The sequence below is a fragment of the Carassius auratus genome, unplaced genomic scaffold (assembly GCF_003368295.1).
Source record: "Carassius auratus strain Wakin unplaced genomic scaffold, ASM336829v1 scaf_tig00034587, whole genome shotgun sequence".
NCBI lineage: Eukaryota > Metazoa > Chordata > Actinopteri > Cypriniformes > Cyprinidae > Carassius > Carassius auratus.
The window spans coordinates 1-22,948 of record NW_020526163.1 but is presented as its reverse complement, the minus strand read 5'-3'; the positions used below and the strand labels follow the sequence as shown (position 1 = coordinate 22,948).

The window sequence follows — 22,948 nt, the reverse complement described above, 5'->3', positions numbered from 1 at the left end:
AACAGCGCCACCTATTGGCCAAGAGCAATTAACCATTCATTAACCTTCAATTATGAAATTTCCAAAAATGCTAATAATTTTTGATTGCATTAGGCTATTGTAATGAAACTGATCTCAAAATATTCCTTGGGTTCTGCCGACAATAGACATCCCAAATTTTTTTGTAGGAAAAAACAATTTTTTTTGTAGGAAAAATGGCTGTCCGCCATTTTGATTAACATAGAAAATCTACTTTTTCAAACTCCTCCTGGACCGTTAGTCCGATTTTCACTAAATTAGACATGAATCATCTTCAGACCATGCTGGCAAAAAGTTATGGATTTCGTGTCGATATACGAAACGGTTCTCATTTAGCTCATCAACGAATTTGCTGTAAGGGTGCCAAAATGCATTTTGAGGCTGTATCTCTGCAACACTTTGACATATTTGCACCAATCTTTGTATGTGGCATCGCCACCTCACACTGACCATGCCACATAAATTTGGTAATAGCGTCACCTATTGGTCAAGAGTAATTAACCATTCAATAACCATGAATAATTACATTTTTAAAAATGCTAATAACTTTTTTGCAGCTATATTTATTATTATTATTATTATTATTATTATTATTATTATTATTATTATTATTATTATTACTAGAATCATAATGTCACAGCTGTGTCGAGGAAGGCACATGAGAATGATGATAGAATCAATAAGTACTTTTTTAGCATCCAGGAAGAAGATAATCCAGAAAGATGAGGTGTAGACACACACCAATACAAACATAATACCAGACAAAAACTTTTTTATTCTTGTAGATTTTAATGGCAGTTGGCATACAACTTCAAGGTGCATTATCACCACCTGCTGGTTGGGAGTGTGGGTCAAGTTCACAAAACAATTTTACTAATTTAGCTGACGATTTTATCCAAAGCAACTTACAATTGCTATATATGTTAGAGGTCGCACAACTCTGGAGCAACTAAGGGTTAAGTGTCTTGCTCAGGGACACATTGATGTCTCACAGTGGATTCGAACCTGGGTTTCTCACACCAAAGGCATGTGTCTTATCCACTGCGCCAACACCACCCCATTTGTATTGCTAAAAATCATCCAGTATCCTAATACCCCCTAACACCAACATTCTTTTATCTAGATCAGTCATTTTCAAATAAAGCATTAACAAATTAATACATTCATCTTATGAGTTTGTGGACAAAGACTAACAAAGGAGTGAGTTTGGTCCCACTTTATATTAAGTGGCCTTAACTACTATGACCTTACATCAAAAAATAAATACAATGTACTTATTGTGGTCATATTGTATTGCACCTTTTTTTTTTTTTTTTTTTTTTTTTTTTTGCTGCTACTGAGGTTGGAAACAGGTAAGGTTAGGGACAGATTTGGTGGTATGAGTAAGTTTAAGGGTGTGTTAAGGTGTAAGGAATGGGTCAACATGTAATTATACATGTAATTACAGAAATAACAGATGTAATTATGTGCAGATATTTTTCAAATATAAGTATAATGTAAAAACAGATTTGTACTTTGAATGCCTTTATAATGTGGGAATGGAGGGTGAGTGCTGCTTCTTGAAGTTGGTCAGCTGTTCCAAGTTTGTATGCACATCCAACTGCTTCATCTACAGTAATGCTGAGCTGTATATGAGGTTCAACTTAATACACTCATGTTGTTGCACCTTGGAGAATGTGAGTTCATGAGAGATGTCTTTGTCTCCCTGTAACCGTCTTGTCAATTTCTCACTGCGGTATTCAAGATTAGGAAAACCTTGTTTTTCCAATGTCTTCATGTACAAGTTACTCATGGATGTTAGCTGGACAACCTCTTTTCATTAAATCACATTCCTAAGAATGTAATCCTTTACCACACAATATGACTTGTTATGTGCTGCTATCTTTTGGGCCTGCAGGCTGTCAGTGTTGTCTGCTTTCTTTTCTACTCTCTCCCTTCCACGCTCATGGGTTTGGTAATCTGTGTTGAAGTTGTTTCTGCATGATGGATGATACTTAGCTTCCATTACAAATAGGTCCTTGCCCTGCACCTTGATATAAAGAGGCTCTTTCTTTAATTCCTGTGCGCTAGGTTCAATAACTTTCCAGCCTGGTTCCTTGTGTTTCCAACTATGAAACTTTGTAAGCTCTTCAGTCTTGCCCTTGAACTTGGAGTTTGCATTGTCACAGAAAATGCACTGATTGGAAAACAAGAAGGAACACCTTCTTGGAGCTCCTTCAGATTGAACTGACAGTGATTTGACATGGTGCAGAGAGTCCCTTTTCAATGATAATGATTCACCAGATATAGAAGCCTTTGACAGTTGTAAACAATTTACACTCACCTAAAGGATTATTAGGTACACCTGTTCAATTTCTCTTTAATGCAATTATCTAATCCACCAATCACATGGCAGTTACTTCAATGCATTTAGGGGTGTGGTCCTGGTCAAGACAATCTCCTGAACTCCAAACTGAATGTCAGAGTGGGAAAGAAAGGTGATTTAAGCAGTTTTGAGTGTGGCATGGTTGTTGGTGCCAGACGGGAAGGAGTATTTCACAATCTCCTCAGTTACTGGGATTTTCTCACACAAATTCTCACACCATTTCTAGGGTTTACAAAGAATGGTGTGAAAAGGGAAAAACATCCAGTATGTGGCAGTCCTGTGGGCAAAAATGCCTTGTTGATGCTAGAGGTCAGAAGAGAATGGGCTGACAGATTCAAGCTGATAGAACAACAACTTTGACTGAAATAACCACTCGATTTAACCGAGGTATGCAGAAAAGCATTTGTGAAGCCACAACACACACAACCTTGAGGTGTATGGGCTACAACAGCAGAAGACCCCACAGGGTACCACTCATCTCCACTACAAATAGGAAAAAGAGGCTTCAATTTGCATGAGCTCACCAAAATTGGACAGTTGTAGACTGGAAAAGTGTTGCCTGGTCTGATGAGTCTGGATTTCTGTTGAGACGTTCAAGATTCAAGATTCAAGATTTTTATTCGTCACATACAAAATTATATATAGCATATATAACCAGCAGTGAAATGTGAGTCCGGTCCGCTCCATGGACAGTGCAATTATTAAAGAAAACAACACAGATGAAAATATACATAAATAAAGCTATGTAAGAATGAAATAAAAGTAAACAATAAAAATATAAGAATAAAATATAAAAATGTATATTGTATAATTAAATATAGAATGCAAAATAATGTGCTTGAGTGTAAACTGTAGTCTTAAATATTAAGATGTACAGGGATGTACAATGTGCATATATGCATTTTACTGTAGTCTTAAATATTAAGATACCCAGGAATGTACAAGAAGCAAATGTGCAAAACAGGGCGACACTGTCAGTGTGTCTATGTGAGGTAGTAAATATAGTAAAAAGATAAAGTGAACATTAAGTGGAGGCATGAGGATGTTAAGAAGCTGGTTTAGAGTTTAAGAGCCTGATGGCCTGGGGGAAGAAACTCCTCCTGAGTCTCTCAGTTTTTGCCATCAAGCTACGGAAGCACTTACCAGATGGCAGCAAAGTGAAAATATGATTACTGGTGTGGGTGTAGTCTTTGATGATTTTTGCAGATCTACTTCTGCAGCGTTTGAGGTAGATGTCCTGCAGAGAGGGGAGAGCAGACCCTGAGATGTGCTCAGCTAAGCGCACAACTCTCTGCAGGGCTTTGCAGTCTTGACTGGAGCTGTTCCCATACCACACTGAGATACACTGAGTCAATACGCTTTCTATAGCCCCAGAATAGAAAGTTTTCAGGATTGCTGGTGAGACCCTGTATTTCCTCAGCTGTCACAGATGGTACAGTCTTTTCCTGGCTTTATTAACCTGTGTTTGAATGTGAGTAGTCCAAGTGAGGTCCTCCGAGAGGTTTACACCAAGGTACTTGAAGCTGCTCACCCTCTCCACAGGGGTCCCGCTGATCATAAGAGGAGTATAGGGCTGCTGCTGTCTCTTCCTGAAGTCCACAATCAGTTCTTCAGTTTTGCTCACATTCAGAGAGAGACAGTTGTCCTGGCACCATGATGTCAATTTCTCTATCTCATCCAGGTATGCGGTCTCATTATTGTTGTGAATGAGGCCCAGAACCACAGTATCATCAGCAAATTTGATAATGGATGTGGAGCTGTGCAAAGACACGCAGTCATGTGTGTAAAGAGAGTAGAGCAGGAAACTCAGGACACAGCCCTGTGGGGCTCCTACGTTCAGGGTGATGGAGCTGGAGGTGTACTGGCCTAGTTTCACCACTTGAGGTCTGCCGGTGAGGAAATCAAGAATCCAGTTGCAGAGTGAAGAATTCAGTCCGAGGTCTATGAGTTTGGAAGCTATCTTAATGGGGACTATAGTATTAAAAGCTGAGCTATAGTCAATAAATAGCAGTCTTACATAGTTCCTGTTATTGCTGTCGATGTGTGTGAGAGAAGAGTGCAGGATGTGAGAGATGGCATCATCTGTGGATCTGTTTGGGCGATAAGCAAACTGAAGAGGGTCCAAAGTATCCAGGATGGAGGAGCAGATGACGTTTTTAACCAGTCCCTCAAAGACCTTCATGACTATTGATGTGAGGGCAACTGGATGATAGTCATTCAGACAAGAGGGTTTATTGTTTTTAAGCACAGGGATGATGACTGATTTTTTGAATGAGGTGGGAACCACCGATGTAGCAAGAGACTCATTAAAAATGGATGTAAACAAACCAGCGAGCTGATCAGCGCAGGACCGCAGAACACGGCCAGAAATCCCATCAGGTCCAGCTGCTTTCCTTACATTCACTCTCTTTAGTGCCCTCCGAACCTCGTCCTCTGACACGGTGATTACATGATGATCGCTGCTCTGACTGCTGCTTCCTGACACACTGATCGGCAGACTCGCACTGCTTAGATTGCTTTCAAAGCGGACGTAGAAAGTGTTTAGCTCGTCAGCCAGCGACGGATCTGCTCTCGCCTCTGCAGGGGATTTATTTCCAAAGTCACAGATGGTCCTTAGTCCTTGCCACATGCGTCGGGAGTCATTTAGCTGGAAATGTGACTATGCGTTCCCTGTGTCTGTGTTTGGCGGCTCTTACTGCACGCTGGAGAGCATAGCACGATGCTTTGTACTCGCTCATGTTTCCCGATAGAAGACCGGCGTTGTAAGCAGCAGTGTGTTTGTTTACTGCTGCACGGATTGATCTGTCCACCCATGGTTTCTGATTTGAGAATGTCCTTATATTTATTGTATCCGTAGCTTGTTCGGCTAGTGTGTTTACAAAGCTTAAAGCTACATCCGTGAACTCGCTGACGTCAGATGAACTTGCGCGAAACATGTTCCAGTCTACGTCATCAAGAGCCGCCTGTAACGTTGCTTCTGATTGGTCGGACCATCGCGTCACCACCCTCTTCACCGGGGATCTTGAACGATCCGTTGTTTATATTCCGGTGTGAGGAAAATGGCGGCATGGTCCAATTTGCCGAAAGCCGGTAGTGAGCGTGCTTTGTAGGCATTCTTAAACTGGGTGTAGCAATGATCCAGTGTATTCGGTCCTCAGGTTGGACAGGATACATGTTGATAAAAATTAGGCATTACTTGCCTGAGTTTGGCTTTGTTAAAGTCCCCAGCGATGATAATAGCAGCGTCAGGATGTTTGTTGATGTTGCCGCTGAGCGCATCGTGAAGCTCAGAAAGGCCAAGCCAGTGTCTGCTTGTGGAGGGATGTAAACAACAGTTATGATGATCGATGAAAACTCCAGAGGCAGATAGAATGGGCGGCAAATAATGGATAAATGTTCCAGATGAGGCGAGCAGGAGCACGACAGAGTGGAGATATTCCTGGGGTCACACCATTTCTTGTTAATCATGAAACAAACTCCTCCGCCCTTTGGATTTGCCGGCCTTGGCTGTCCTGTCCATCCGTAAAACAGAGAAGTTTGCAGACGGCGTTACAGCAGCTTCCAGGACCAGGGGCGTAAGCCACTTTTCAGACAAACAAAGGATGTTACAGTCCCTAATGTCCCGTTGGAAACTTATCCTGGCTCTAAGATTGTCCATCTTATTCTCCAGAGACTGGACATTGGCGAGCAAAATGCTCGGTAAAGGAGGGCTGTGTGCTCTTTTCCTCAGTCTGTTGCGAATCCCAGCACGTTTCCCACGGTGTTTCTTGATCCGTCGCCTTGGGTGGTTATTCAGGTGGCCATTGTTCATCTCGGCGTTCCGGAGAATCTCAGATGGCCACGATGGGTTGAAGGATAAAGTGTCCTGAAACAGGTCAGTGAAGCGGTGTCCAATGTCCAAAAGTGTTTCCTTTTCGTATATGATCAGTGCAGAGGTAATGTGTTTAAAAAGAGAAAGCAAAAGTAGGTAAAAAAGTAAATAAAAACATAATCTAAGCGGAGCGACCTGGACGGCGACCGGACTCGGCGGCGCCATCTTGTTCAGATGGTAGAGTCAGAATTTGGCGTAAACAGAATGAGAACATGGATCCATCATGCCTTGTTACCACTGTGCAAGCTGCTGGTGGTGGGGGTGTAATGGTGTGGGGGATGTTTTCTTGGCACACCTTGGGCCCCTTACTGCCAGTTGGGAATCATTTAAATGCCACGGCCTACCTGAGCATTGTTTCTGACCATGTCCATCCCTTTATGACCACCATGTACCCGTCCTCTGATGGCTACTTCCAGCAGGATAATGCACCATGTCACAAAGCTCGAATCATTTCAAATTGGTTTCTTGAACATGACAATCAGTTCACTGTACTAAAATGGCCCCACAGTCACCAGATCTCAACCCAATAGAGCATCTTTGGGATGTGGTGGAACTGGAGCTTCATGCCCTGGATGTGCATCCCACAAATCTCCATCAACTGCAAGATGCTATCCTCTCAATATGGGCCAACATTTCTAAAGAATGCTTTCAGCACCTTGTTGAATCAATGCCACATAGAATTAAGGCAGTTCTGAATGCGAAAGGGGTGAAACACAGTGTTAGTATTGTGTTCCTAATAATCCTTTAGGTGAGTGTATTTTGCCTGTACAGCTTTTATAGCAGTATTGATGATAGCCAATTGTATCCAAAGACAAGTCCTCTATTTTCAATGGAACCTGTTCACAAATATCCCTCATGTGGTATGGTGAACTGACGTCTTTACAGAGTCTCATATCTCATATACTGTGTAGATATGATAGCTTCTTGCTTGCCCTGCCCACCTGCATGTGTTGAGTGTGGTAAAATTACCATACTCACAAAGAGTTGAGACATGTAAAATACGTGTTTGGGAACGAATCCTCTTTGGAGGCACTTCAGCTGTGTTACAATGTTTAATTTTCCCCTTGGTAAGTATGTATGAAATATTGAGCCAGGAAAAAAAAAAAAAAAAACACTTTAGCTAGTAGATACCAACTAAGCTGCCAACACTGCTAGTCAAGAACACAGATTTTATTTCCGAAAGCCTGTGATTATAGTAAAAACTGTTGAAAAATCACTTTAAGTTATGACTACAAAGGTATATCTTAATTATAGTTTCAAATACTTACTGAAATTTTTCCAAAAGAGAGAGCAGTGGGAGATGGTGATCTGCAGGTATGAACCGACGACCACCAACTGCCAACTGCAAAGCCCCAAAATTCAAAAACTTGCAGTTTATGCTCAGTCAACTTTTTGGACCTTTTTGGATTTTTTTCTGTAGTTATTTTATTTATTTATTTAAATTTTAATTTTAATTTAACTTCAAAAGTAAAACTATTTTAATATCTTCAGATTCAGGATAGGTGAAGTAAAAGGTTCAAATAAACCCTATTTATGGCTGTTAAGTATAATAAAAACGCTGCCAAATGAACTTTTCTTGGTCTTTTTGACCACAGATGGTCAAGATGTTATAAAACATGACAAATAACAATTTCTGGGGTCAGAATTGTATTGAAAAATGTGTCCATTTGTCTCTGTGAGTTGTTTAAATCAAAAGTTATGCCACTTTAAATCATATTTAGATTTTTCAGGTTTGGTGCAAAGGGTTAAAAATTAAGCATTTGGACATTATTTCAGCTTGGTACCCAATTTAATCTTAAAATAGAAACTTGAATGATAAAAAATAATATGTTGTGGAAAACAAATCACCCTATGCGCTTGAGAAAACAAAAAAATAGTTGATCCTCTACACATCTTTGGCCATTTTTTGCTATTTTTGTCCAGAAATAAGGTCAATATGTTGTCAAATGTCAAAAATAACCATTCCATTAAATTTCTGCGGTCAGAATTGTATGGGAAAATGTGTTCATTTGTCTCTGTATGTTGTTTACTTCTAATGTTATGCCACTTTCTATATCATTTTTTGATTTTTCGGGTTCCGGTTGGTTGCAGCAAAGGGTTAAAAAAGAACCCTTTGGGACATTATTTCAGCTTGGCACCTGGCAGGTTATGAAAATAGACACTTTAAGGAATTTAAAAAATCAGATGGCATAAAAAAAAGCCTGGGGGTGCACATGGACCCCTATTTCCATCTAGACTAATACATTTATATAATATTTGTTTAACTTCTGCCTGAATAATTTATGTATTATCATTGCTTATCTCCATTATTGAGGAATATTTAATGTAAATATGTTTATCGAAATGAAAACATATTTTAAATCATTGCTTTTCTCACTCCAGGAAAAATAGTTTGTACACATGGTCTAGACCAGTGTTTCTCAACCCTGGTCCTGAGCGCCCCCAAAACTGAACATTTTGTATGTCTCCCTTATCTGACACACCTAGTTTCTTTTAATGAGCTAATGAGTTAAATCAGGTGTGTTTGATTAGGAAAACACACAAAATGTGCAGTGCTGGGGGCGCTCAGGACCAGGGTTGAGAAACACTGATCTAAAATGTCCGTAAGATGTGTACATAATTATGCCAAGTTTATTTTTATAAACCCTGAAATGTGCATGGAAAATTGCAAACACACTTTCTATGCCTATTATGTGCTTACACAACGTTTATAAATTAGACCCCAGAAGACTAAACAGGGTGAAAAACAACAAAAAGAGTTTATAACTGTTACACATAATAATGTCATTGGATCATACTCTTACGCATGGGGTGTTAAACTCAATTCCTGGAGCACCGGAGCCCTGCTGAGTTTTGTTCCAACCCTGCTCCAGCACACGTACCACGTAGTTTTCAAATAAGCCTGAAGAACTTCATTAGTTTGATAAGGTGTTTGACACCCTGCTCTTACAGTTGAAACCCAGTGAATTACATTTGATAATAATATTTTCCTTGTTATACACATACCTTTAGTAGGAGATTTGCAGTAGATCAGGTAGAAGAGCAGAAGTGCAGATCCAGACGCAGAGATACAGAAAATCAGGATCATTATGTGTGAAGCAGAGAAACCTGAAAAACGACAGACAGTTACTGAACAAAGATGAACAGTATTGTGTATAACACTGTTCCCAGTATATATATATATATATCCTTCAAATAAACATTTCTACTGATGTTTGTGGTGTTTTATCAAAAGTTAATCTATTTAATAAACCTGAAGAATAACCTTGCTGTTTCTTCACATTTTGCTTCAGGTAATAAGGTCACTGCTCTGAATGTCTAATCAATAATAAAATATCCTGATATTCTGGATCAGTAATTATTGTTAAAGATTTATCTCTGTTTTTCATGGAGTTATGAAAACAGCTCTTCAGCTGTTTCTCTCTAAAGGAGCAGACCTAAACTAATGATTATAGGCCATAGGTTCAGTTCTCAGTAACAGCAGCAAATGTAGGTGGAGGAGTGAAAGAACAGCACTTTTCCATACTACATAAAAATGAAGATACCAAAAGAAGAGTTTAAAAAGGAAAGGATGTGGCCAAGTGTGATGCCCCATACTTTGAATTTGTGCTCTGCATTATAACCTATCCAAGTGCACAAGTGCAGTGAGTAGTGTTACGTCCCAGGACATATGCATTCGTGCTTCATCTTTTTTTTTCTTTTTTTTTTTTTTTTATCATGGCCTGTCTCTTTCATGATATAATGCCAGTGGAATCGACAGCCTTCTGGGAGTTATAGTTTTAGTTGTATGTTTTCTGTGATCTTCCCTGTCCTAATCTAGGTGATTGGACCTTCCAGGTGCTCCTTGTCTATGTCAATAGGAACCAGTATTAAAGAAGATCAAGAGTGAGTCAGTGAGATGTTCCTTCTCCCAAGCTCATGAGTGTGTTGCCAGTACCAGATCGATGTGTTTTGAGCTTAATATGGGTGCCATTTTCTTTTGTTCTCATTTCTGCTAGGAAGTAGGTAATAATTATGTTGTTTATTTGTATTTTTATAAATTAAATAAATTGAATTCATTAATTAAACATCATAAATCTTTATTTACATAGTTTTATCCTTTGAGGTAAGCTGGATTGACTTCTTTCAGGTATTATTATTATTATTATTATTATTATTATTATTATTATTATTATTATTATTATTATTCACTTTACCCACTCCTGAAGAGATGCTTCTCATATATTGAAATTGTTGGCTTGGATCTTTTTGCACTGTATATGTCATTTACATAGTTAGGGCCCTATAAAATCAGTTTGTTTTTTGTTTTTTTCTTAGTTTTTTTATTATTGTTTTTCTCCAAAAATAAGTTTTAATATTTCTGGTTTCTGTTAACATTTCGCAACTACTTTTAAGTTAAATTAAATGTTGTTATTAATCAAAAAGCATATCTAAATTAATCATGAAACATATACACTTTCACATCAATTTATTAAAAGTTTAACAAAAATGACATGTTTAGGGCCTTATGAAATGTTTTTTTTTTTTTTTTTTTTTTTTTTTCACCATATTTCTTTTTTTATTGTTGCTGAATTATGTGTTTTTAGCAAGTATAATTACTTGAATGCATAAAACAACCCAAAAATGTTTCCTTTTTGAACGTTCAATCTCGTTATGTATGGGGAACTTTTTTTTTCGAATGGCGCTTCAGCCCGCCAAAATGGGCTGGGTGGGGCCGACCCCTATATAAATTGGTCTGCAGCACCATTCATCAGATTATTCTCCTTCAGCGATGAGGATCATCTCTTCGCTGACTCTTCTGCAAGAAAGAAGCCATAGAAGAAGCTCCAGCTCTGCTCACTGCCATGGAAGAAGCTGAAAGTAGCGATGTAAGCATCACTGCAGGCATCCAGGTAAGGGAGCAAATTTCCTAGAGCAAGTTTCAAGGCATGTTGCTTCAAACATAGCGCTGCGAGTGTGGTTGAAATGAATGAAGCTGCATATTGAAGATGCCGCATGCACGCAGAGGCTGCTCTCACTGATGGCTCGTGCTCTTTTTGCGAGAACATGAGCCTTTCCTGTTTACGCTCGCGGGTCACCTTGTTCCATCAAGGTGATCCTCCCCGCCAGGTCCTCCCATCTTTTCCAGCGGACCCGGGCAGTGTCACCTCGGCTCAGCACCTGCGTGCCCCACCCTCCCTGCGATCCTTCAAGTGTTTCGAGCCAAACTCCTCCGTAGTATGGAGGAGCCTGGCCAAGAGCCAGGAGGCCTTTAAGGAGTTGCGCACAGCAACAGATCTCGCTCTGTGCGCTACAAAGGCCATAGCGTAAGCGATCAGCAAGACCAGACCATCAGTGACGCTGTGAAAATGGCCTTCCTCGACTCGCCAGTCTCGCCGAAAGGGCTATTCGGCTCCGCTGTTCACTGGTTCACCAACCGTTTTTCGGAAGGCTAAGAAGACATTGCATCCCGAATGCGGTCTCAGGTCTCACGCCTTATACAGATTGGTACTTCCCCGCCTCCTTTGGGCACAGAAAGAACTCCTCATGCTAAGGGTTCATGTGCCGGACAAGATGAACAAGGCAAGAGGCAAGGTAGCCCCGGGGCGATTGGGCGCTGCATCCTCAGACGGTACAGCGAATTTGGCCAGTCTTTAGGAAGGCAGAGGTCGACCTCTTCACCTCGGAAGACAACTCTCATTGCCTGTTGAGCTGAATCGCAGGAATGAGTCCAAGAACTACACTTCCCAGAGTGCACCAGCAGCAGCAATGTGGCTGCTTGTCACCTGTTCTGTCATTTTTACTGATTTGGAGCACTTGTTAAAAACCTGGAGCAAACTTCACTGAGAAGACACTCCAAGTTCACTTGTAGGTTCAGTCCAAAGACACCAATGGTCAGAGAAATGTTTTATTTACTTTCATGGTGTTTGGAATGCTGTATAACGTGTTAAAGATATGTTTAATTGATGTGTAGATTGGTTTAGTAGCAAATTGCAGCATTGACTTGTTAAATGGGTTCTTTATTCCATGTAAAGGCTTAAATGAGTAATTCTTCATAGGATACATGACATCTTTAATTAAATGTTTAAACAATTAAAATTCATTAAATATTTAATTGAAATGTTTAATTGAAATGGTAAAATTTGTTCTCTGTTTTCAAAGGTTTACAACATAATTTAACTAACAACATAATTTAACAAGTCCATATTAAATGATTAATTGACTAATTGATTAAATTGATTAAAGAAAGTCCCAGAGAGAATATGCTGTAACTTTTCAGTTTTTCTTCATTCCTGAATGTATGCACGTAATCTGTAGGCTACATTATGTGCAAGAATGTGTGCTCCATCCATGTGCAGCAATGTAGCAGCAAATTAGTTTCGAGCGGAGATTAACAAACTGTACATCTTACAATATGCTTAAACCTCATTCAATCCCTTATTATGTTTAATGCGTGAGTTGGCATTATTTGTGCTCATGACGGGGCGGTAGCGGAACGCCAAGTGAAAACAGAAAATCCGCTCATAGCTCTAGACAAAATCACGTCTTACGCTTATATACTCGGTCTCAAACACTTCAGTGCACTTTGAATGGAACATATAGCCTACAATACGTTCACTTCAAACAATCATGGAGGAATATCCTATGATGTCCACTTCACAGGGCACTTACGTTTGAATAGAACAAATGTCTGGAGCCATGAGAGAAACATTCTAAATGTGCAGAGCAGGGGGGCTAGGACTGAAATTGAACCGCTGCTTTAGGTAAGCTGTTACATGGAGAAACGAAACTACTCTGCTGTGCGCACCTGAGACTGTTATTGAAAACACCGCTTTATGCTGGACAGTATTTATTTATCGCCAGTAGTTCAAATCATTGTAAACTAATACGGTTTTAATGATAATAAAAATGTGTAATGGTAATACTAGCCGTGGCGAATTTTATCATGATTTATCGTCAAACCGGTAATCGTCACATCCCTAAAATCGACTTTTTCAGCGTAATATTTACAGATACTAATCCATATCGCGATTTAATTAAAATGTCATGACATACTTTTGATTTAATTCATTAAAAGATTTACACATTCTGTGGATTCCGTTTTGATGACTGGATTCCATGATTCCGTACACGTTTTCCGCATCTCAGAAATCATAAGGCCCTACATCTCTGTGTAAAAATAAGATAATGATGCTGCCATCTTTCTGTCAAATTTAGTTGATTTGACACGGCATGACCCTGCAGCCAATAAATGTCCCACTTTAAAAAGTATGGCACATCTGTTACTCACCCAGTCTCTCCAGTACTACAGTTGCATTGGCTGAGAGTCCTCCAGCAAACACCTGACACATGTAAACTCCTTTATCCTCAGTTCTGACGCTCTTTAGTCTGAGAGAGAAGTTTCCTTTGGGGATTTCAGCAGGGAAGAGCTCAACTCTGTCTCTGTATCGCTCATTTGATGAATGTGCCTCATTGTCTTGGTAGAGCAGAACCTGAATATCTTCATCTGTTTTAGTCCATGTAACCTCTTCAAGGTCTCCAGGTGGGATGTGAGAGTCTACAGAGCAGTTCAGAGTGACGTCTTCACCCACAGATGCAGATATGGAGCGACTCGATCCTGATACTAGCAAACGCTCTGAGAGAACAAACAGTGTAAAAATACATTCATGCAAAATAATGGAAGGACTTCATGTGTTCAATACTCACCAGCATTAACTTTTATCTGAACCACAGTCTCACCAGACTCTTGCTGAATGTAAACTTTACATTTATACTGTCCCTCATCTTCAGCTCTCAGATTGTCCAGACGGAGGGAGAAGTTTCCATGTTGAATCTGATCAGTGAAGAAATGAGCTCTATCCTGATAATCCTGCTTCTGGGATTCTGTTCGACTCTCACCGTCCTGATACAGATGAACTAAAGTCTCAGAGTCTGTTCTTCTCCATTCCACTTCCAGATCCTTCACTGATAAAAGTTCATCAACAGAACAAGGCAAAACCACGGAGGATCCCAGAGGAACAACCAGAGGACCAGAGGGGCCAAGTACAGTCAACCCTGAAAACAATGTTTTCCCCAAAGGGAAAGAGAAAAATGAAATGCAGCTGGTTTTATAGTCAAAAATTGATAATAACATTATTAGCTGTCAAAATTTGCATCCTTATTTTATCTAATGTAGCCTATTATAAAATTATGTACTTTTTAGTTTGAAAGTAAGCACTGATGTCAACTCAATTTCACCAAGGTCCACTAACATAAAAATCTCTAGACTCCCAACTAATTTGTGTGTGTGTGTGTGTGAGAGAGAGAGGTTTAACAAGACTTTATTATTAACATAATACAGTCATTATTCACAACATCAAAAACTCGTTGATCAAATAAAAAAATTAAAAATTCAGAACCAACTGGCCCTCATGAATTTCACACAAAACATTTTTAAGACACCAAATATCATCAAAACAGCCCTCATTTTTTTATAAGATTGTAATATACAAACTCTATGTTCAACCTTCCAGCTACAAGGTTCTTGAACATTAATTCAGCATCAGTACTAAGAAGATTTAGCCCTTGATTCTTTCTCGTCTTCCAAATTGCTAATTTCGCAGTGCCGATCAAGTAATTTAAAAGATAGAAATGACCCCACATCTTCATCTTCATTTTCCAGTTAAATTTTGCTGAAGATGCCCTCTCATATTTTCTAATAATTCCTGTTAAAATGTCAATGTCATTTTGACTTGTGATAAAAACTGTGATATCATCCGCATAGGCAGATACTGACACCCTACTATTACTATTTATGACAGGAAGTAAAATTCCATTCAGATCTCTCCTTATCCTACACAACAATGGCTCAATAGCCAAACTAAACAGTTGTCCAGAGAGTGGGCAACCCTGCCTAATACCCCTTGAGACCGGTATCGGTGCACTTAATCCTCCACCTGCTTTAACCATCACAAAAGCATTTGAATACAACAACTTAATATAAGATATAAAATTATCTCCAAATCCAAATTGTTTTAAAACCTTAAAGTGTTATTTAGATTTATTGGTTCAAAATGATCAGACGTATTGCATTCCCAAAAGGTCAATCATGGACAATCTCTTTTTATTAAGGGATGTAATTGATTTTAACCAATTTAAACCTGGGTATTCTTTGATTAGACCAAGAGAAAGCATTCGATCGGGTTGACCATGTGTATCTTCTTAACCTATTTGCTAAACACTTTGACAGTATTTTGTAGTCCAAACATACTAGAGAAACTGGTCTCCAATTCTTTAGAAGACCTAGATTTCCTTTTTTCGGAAGCAAAGACAGTACAGCTCTTCGGCAGCTTATAGGAAGGGTTCCACTTTTGATGCTTTGAATGAGTACTTCATACAAATCTTGTCCTAATATATTCCAAAAAGCTTGGTAAAACTCCACTGGCAGTCCATCAATACCCGGAGAACGTCCTCTTGATAGCTGTTTCATTGCTTCTGTAATCTCCTGAAAAGTTATTTGACTGTATAGTGATTTTTCCCCCTCTTCTTCCACCTGAGGTAAATCACTCAGCAAATCAGAAACACTCTCAACGTCACAGTTCTCAGCGTCATACAAGTTTTTATAAAAGTTAACTGCCAGCTTCTTTATTTCCACCGGGTCTGACGTTACAGTCCAATCAAGTCGTTGAAGATGATATATTTGCTTTTGTTGTGAGCTTTTCTTTTCAAGGTTGAAAAAGAATGATGTAGGAGCGTCTATGTCTTTAATAGAACAGATTCTCGCCCTTACAATTGCTCCTTTCACTTGCTCCTGTAATAACAAGCCAAGTTCTTTCTTTTTCTTGTTCAACAGCTCACTCTGCCCAGTTCAATTATTATTAAAAATAGTACTTTCCATTCTTTGAATATCTTTCTCCAAGCTTTCTACTGCAAACTTCACCCTTGATGTATTATGTGAACTGTAATTTTGACAAAATATTCTTATATTTACTTTTCCTACATCCCACCACTGACTCATCTTGTAATGATTTAACATTAAGATGCCAAAAATAATTCGGCTTTGTAATTGTTTTCATATTTAAATCAAATAAAACCAAGTGGTGATCTGAAAACCCAACAGGTAAAATAACAGCATTCATCGCCTTATTATTCCATGCTTTATCAATATAAAATCTGTCTAGTCTTGCCCCACTAACCCTATTATCAGATGCTTTAACCCAAGTATACTGTCTAATCCCTAAATTTATTTTCCTCCAAATATCAGTCAAATTAAGCTCTTTTATTATTTTTAATAATACCACACTTGACTCATTATGAGGTTCCTCCCCATTCCTATCAATTATAAAATCAACAGTACAGTTCCAGTCCCCTCCAATGATAACACACACCTGATCTACAATTTTTTGAATAGCATTTTTTAGTTTCATAAAAACCTCCACACACTCAAGCCCAATATTTGGTGCATATACATTCACAATCACAAACAGTTCCTTTATATTCTATATGCACTAATAAAACTCTTCCCTTTACAACTTCTTCTACAACTAAAATATTTTCATTAATATTTTTTGAGAATAATATGGCTACACCAGAACTCAAATTTGTCCCATGGCTTAGCACACACTTTCCTTCCCACCATCTATCCCATTCCGATTCATTTTCTGTAGTAGAATGTGTCTCTTGTAAAAAAAACAATATCCACCTTCTTAATTTTAAATAATTCTGACACCATTGCCAAATTGTTTCCATCCCTACCCCCATTTATATTTAAGGACCCTGCTCTCAAAAACTTAATAAAAAGGGAAAACAAAATAAACAGGACAGAAAAAGAGTGAAAGGACAAAGAAAAGCTGACACCTTGTGTGTTTTAATCATTTTGTGAAGCGTTCGCCTTACTCTTTCTTAACTTCGTTAACCGGAATCTTTTCTGCTTGCTAAGAACCTCATGACTAACGTTTCTTTGTAACAATTCACAGAAACTATAAATTTCTTTATGTCTGGGAAGAAATCTTTGACTTCCACAGTCTTTCCAAAAGTTGCATCTAGAAAGTCATTTATTTCCTGCAGTGTATATGTGTCCTCCATGATTTGTGAACCAATATCTGAAATTTCAGAGACATTATCATCATCTCCCATTTCAGAACCAGTACACACTTCAACACTGTTAAATACTTCAGAATCATCAGTTTGAACCATTTCAACATTTATTTTATTTTTCCTTTGGTGACATCATCAGTCATCACACTGCTTTCCTCGATTTTAGATACATCATTTTATCCAATAGAAATCTCCTTTTCCTCAATATCATCGTTCTGATCATTACTGTCAATCAAATCAGCATTAACAAACGTTCCTTTCCTCTATAACCGGAGCTAATACTTTCTCATGACTTGTTTCCTCAGTATTACTCTGAACATGCTCATTTTGTTCCTGAACATCCTCAGCAGCAGCACTGTGTTCAGATGTCTCTTCCTGTCTATCCTGGGCCTTATGAGGGCACGCAATCCGTTTATGATTTATATCCCCACACTCAAAGCATCTCATGCTGCCAGTGTTAGCGTAAACCATATACGTTTTTCCCTCGTGGCCAACTCTAAACGACACATCCAACTCCGGTTGATTCAAAAACATAAACACTTGCCTCCTGAAAGACATAACGTGTGTCACAGTGTGACAAATGGCATGTGGAACTTATTCCCGCTGAAGCAGTGTTCCCGGGGAAACGCTTTGAGTGTAACTCTGTTCCCAGGCCTGTGTGTGTGTTTGTTGCTGTGACAACCCCAAATGATGGATTGGCAACAGGTGTGGGGGATTTACTCAGAGTTTGCGTGAGGCCTCATCAACAGTGGAGAGGATAAAAAGCAAGAGAGAGAGGTGGTGCGTGTGGTTTTTCTCCCTCGTGAAAGGTCGTTTTATTGGGTGGTAATAGTGGCTGGAGGACGGGTGAATGAAGTGGAAAGTGTTGCTTTGCTGAGGGATTCGAGGACAACAGAAGGAGAGTGAAATACCCTGTTTGCATTGGAGAGGAGCTAAGTAACTGAGAACTGAGTCTTGTAATTGCACACGTTTGACACTGAATTGGATGTGGTTTGGAGTGTTTGGATCACGATCATAAATATCACTGAGTGGATTGTATTGATTCATTACCGACAGGGGCGTCGCTAGGCCCTTTTTAGGGGGGCTTCAGCCCCCCTAAACTTATGACCAGCCCCCCTAAAAAATTATTTGATTAATTAATTAGTGATCGCTTCAGTCCCCTTTAAAAACTCATTTGAGACGGTGGCAAGCTGCATCAAGTTCCGGCTCCTCCCCTTATCTGAGTCTGCACGGATTCAGCGCGTTTTTCAATCCACAGGGGCGCCGAGCAGAGCGAACATCAGAGAGTACAAGGTGTGTGTGTGTGTGTGTGTGTGTGTGCGTGTGTGTGCGTGCGTGCGTGTGGTGTGTGTGTTCTCGCATCCAATACCAATACGTCTTCGCTGCGTTCACTTTCAGCCTTTATCACAGTGTGACAGATGTTTTTTCTTCCAACAAAAATGAAGCGATTAACACCCATGAAAACATACTTTAGAAAACGATCATGATTTATTTTAATTTACTTTTTGAAATTGAAAACATATTATTGTGTATTTCGGCATTACATTATGCAGCCATGCAAAATAAATTATTAACGACACACATCATTGTCTGAAAGTACTAAATGGCACAGAGAGAGAAACATCATGTGGAGTTATTTTGTTTTCTATTATTAAACATAATTTTGTATTAAGTAATAATTAATCATTAGTGTATCATGATACGTGATTTTTTTTTTTTTAAGTAATTGATTTATAGAAGTGGCAAATTGATAATGATGTTATTTTTAATAAATATAAATAAATATAGAACAGATTAAACATATTGCCAATAGACAATTACATTAATACATGTTTTGTCTATATTCTTAATGAATATTAGCTGGTTAGTTAAATGATTTGAAATGAAATAAATGTTCAGGGGCTGACTTGATGTATAACCAACCGTATTGTTGATTATAAAGGCTAAAAAGCTAAAAATTAATAATAATAATAATAATAATAATTTATATTTCATTGTAGATGGATATACAACATTTTTGTTGTTGTGCGGGAGTAGGTCTGCAAATGAGCAACAGTCAGGTGAGAATAGAACAGACGGCCTCACACACACACACACACACACACACACACACACACACACAATACCACTGTGTTCCCAAGATTCATTGCAGTCATTGAACCCTTATGTTGTTTTAATTTTCTGCCAATTTCCACGTACATTTCATAAGAAAAAGCAGTGGTATCATCAAAGGATAAACATGAATGTCCTAATACTGAATCAGGAAGTCTTTATTGTAAAAAAAATAAAATAAAATAAAAATATCTACATTCCCAATTCAAAATTTTCCAGTGACTGGTCACATCTAAAAAACTGTATTAGTTTTTTTTACAGTGTTGTATATGGCTCAGTCAGTACTCCTACTCCCATATATGAAATACAGGGAATACAATGGAATAGTGGATTGCAATAAGGTTAGTAGTATACAACCCTACCCTAATAGTCAAATAATATTTTTTAATCATACCCTTATTGGGGGCTGAGCCCCCCTAAAATCAAAATCTTAGAATCGCCCCTGATTACCGATCTCTTACCTCTCCCTCCTCTATAAATGGTGATGTGAACTCTGCCTGTGACTGTGAAGAAAAACATCTCAGAACATCATCCGTGGCAGTGAGGATTGCGCCCTCCCCCTTCCCTTCGGACAGAAACCCGAATGTGAGTGCTGGCTTTAAATTGCACGTCGTGAAGTGAGTTTGCAGTGGCTAAAATTGATGTTTCCCCCCACAATATATGTTTGAAGTGGAATTGTCGTGTGTGTGTGTAAGCTACATTCCTGTTTGCCAATGCACTCTCTATGTGTCATGAGGGATGACTGTCAATAGTAAGAGTCCTGCGACACTGATTTGTTCCAACTGTCTGGATGTTGAGGATTTATCATCTGGGATGTGAATTAACCCCTCTGTTGTGCTAATAGGAGAAGAGATGCCCTGTTGAATATTTACTATCTGCTCAGAAAAGCTCTGTGCAACCTGTTGACTTCGAGTCTGCTGTATCCCTGCCATTCAACTGTATGGTGAGAGGTGTTCGCTCCTTCCAATACATGTGAATTGTATACTTGCCTGAAACATCCATTCTGTCTGTCTCAGAAGAAGCCCCATTCAGCCTGTTGACTTCGAGTCTGCTGTATCCCTGCCATTCAACTGTATGGTGAGAGGTGTTCGCTCCTTCCAATACATGTGAATTGTATACTTGCCTGAAACATCCATTCTGTCTGTCTCAGAAGAAGCCCCATTCAGCCTGTTGACTTCGAGTCTGCTGTATCCCTGCCGTTCAACTGTATGAAGAAGCCCCATATTCAGCCTGTTGACTTCGAGTCCGCTGTATCCCTGCCATTCAACTGTATGGTGAGAAGTGTTCGCTCCTTCCACTGCATGGGAACTGTATACTTGCCTGAAACATCCCATTCTGTCCGTCTCAGAAGAAGCCCCATTCAGCCTGTTGACTTCGAGTCTGCTGTATCCTTGTTATTCGCCTGTATTGTGAGAAGTATTCGTTCCTTCCAATGCATGTGAACTGTATACTTGCCTGAAACATCCATTCTGTCTGTCTCAGAAGAAGCCCCATTCAGCCTGTTGACTTCGAGCCTGCTGTATCCCTGCTACTCATCTGTATGAGGAAGCCCCATTCAGCCTGTTGACTTCGAGTCTGTTGTATCCCTGCTATTCATCCGTATTGTGAGAAGTGTTCGTTCCTTCCAACGCATGTGAGCTGTATACTTTGTCTGAAGCATCCATTCTGTCTGTTTCAGTAGAAACCCTGCACAGCCTGTTGACTTAGAGTTTGTTGCATCCTGGTGGCCCACCTGTGCTGAGAGAGGTGACTGTCCTTTGTCACGAACGTGAGAGGGGCACGCTTTGTCTGGAATATCCACTCTGACGGTGTCAGGAGAAGCCACCCTTACTGAAGACGTGCACCCTGCCGTATACGTACTTGACTGATATCATTCGCCTCAAATTCCGTACCTGTGGAAGAAGGAAGGAAGGCTGGAATTACATACTTACCGGAGGAGACTTACCGGACCCCTCACTTGCCAAACACATCCCCACCTCAAGGCTGTGTATCTGCCGTGTACGGAACCTGACCGATATCCATCCGTCCCAAATTCTGCATCCGTGAAGAAGGGAAGGGAGTTTGGAAGTATTTAATTACCAGAGGAGACTTACCAGACTGCGGGCTTGCCGATTGTATTCCCACCTGTGAAATACCTACTTGACCACCCATCTGTCCATCTATTGCGGGGCCCGCACAGAGGAAGAGGGCGGGAGAGTCCCCGGTCGCTGCATTGTTTACCTTCAAGCCCTGAGGGTAACAAAGAAGATTTTAGTTTAGGATTCCCAATTTGTTTTTACTTCAAAATAAAACTTGTTAAATTTATTCTCTGTCTCCGACTCTTCCCTCTGATACGCTCCTCGAGGTGGTCCTGGTTTAGGGGAGGGCGCAGTCCAGCTTGGCCCCCCTGACCTGTGACAGATTGGCGTAGTCGGCAGGGTACTACCTCGAGTTGAGCGACCAGAGGTCGAGATGGCAGAAGAGGAAGTGCTTGGGGCACGGCAACCCGTCGTGCCAATCTTTATGGGGGCTCCGTGGGCTCCGAAGTATGGAGGCCCGGATCCGAAATGAGCTTGTCGATGTGGAAGGTACAGGTTGAGTACCTGGCAGGGCTCCAAGGTCTGAGTGCCCCGCAGCAGGTTCAGTTTGTTTTAAACTCTTTGGAAGGGGAAGCGAGGAGAGAAGTTCAGGCAGCACCGGCAGCAACTCGAGCGACTGTCCAGGCCATTTTTGACTTCCTCACGGAAACATATGGAGACACCACCCCGGTAGCTGTTCTGAGGACGCAATTTTTCAATTCTCGGCAAGGCCCTCGGCAATCTGTTCGGGCATTTACCCTACAATTACGGGAACAGTTTTCTAGACTTACAGGGAGACAGGATCATGGCCTGGGGGGCGAAGAGGTTTACTACGAGATCAGTTTTTAGTGGGGCTGCGGGAAGGCCCTGTGCGTCAGAGTCTGCGGGTGCAATTTCGACGAACCCCGAACCTGACCTTTGAAGAGCTTCGACAAGAAGCACTGGCCCTTGAGTGTGACCACATGGAGAATGTAGATCCTCCCAGCTGCCTAGCCACGAATGTTGTTAGCACCCCTTCGACTACTACGACATCTGACTGGAAGCAGGCCCTCCGGGAAGAGTTGAAGAGAGATGTGCGGAACAAATGTCTGACCTATCTAAATCTTTTATGGAGGAGCTTCGGCGAGAGCGCCTCCAGTTGTCCTCTTTACCGCGGGGAGCGGGCTTACTCTGATGGGAACCGTCCTCCCGACCGCCGTCCATCCGACCTTCTGGCTCGCGATTCAGTGGGATGAGCGTGGGCGTCCCATCTGCAACGGCTGTGGAGAGCCGGACATTACTTCCGTCAGTGTCCTGCTCGACGTGCATCGCAAGGGGTTTTTAGAGTTTCCGGCCACTGTGGGTCAAGTGGTCGGGACCCCCTTATCAGACCCCTCTCTGCCTACAACTTCTAGAAGCCGCCTGGTGGCTGTGCCCAGTGGTGGTGGTTCAGGTCAATGACCAGAAAGTGCAGTGCCTCTTGGATACAGG

General features: G+C 40.4%; 1 protein-coding gene across 1 annotated transcript in view; it reads right to left on the bottom strand.

The window, feature by feature from the left end:
* LOC113081545 (uncharacterized) overlaps positions 1-17,780 on the bottom strand; it is a 63,940-nt gene extending 46,160 nt beyond the window's left edge. Inside the window, exons 1-4 of the mRNA XM_026253632.1 lie at positions 17,621-17,780; positions 13,941-14,288; positions 13,525-13,869; positions 9,261-9,362 (exon numbers count right to left, since the gene is read on the bottom strand). Of these exons, the coding sequence (XP_026109417.1) occupies positions 9,261-9,362; positions 13,525-13,869; positions 13,941-14,288; positions 17,621-17,780 (955 nt within the window). The remainder of the gene's footprint in view (positions 1-9,260; positions 9,363-13,524; positions 13,870-13,940; positions 14,289-17,620) is intronic.
* Positions 17,781-22,948: the final 5,168 nt, after the last annotated feature.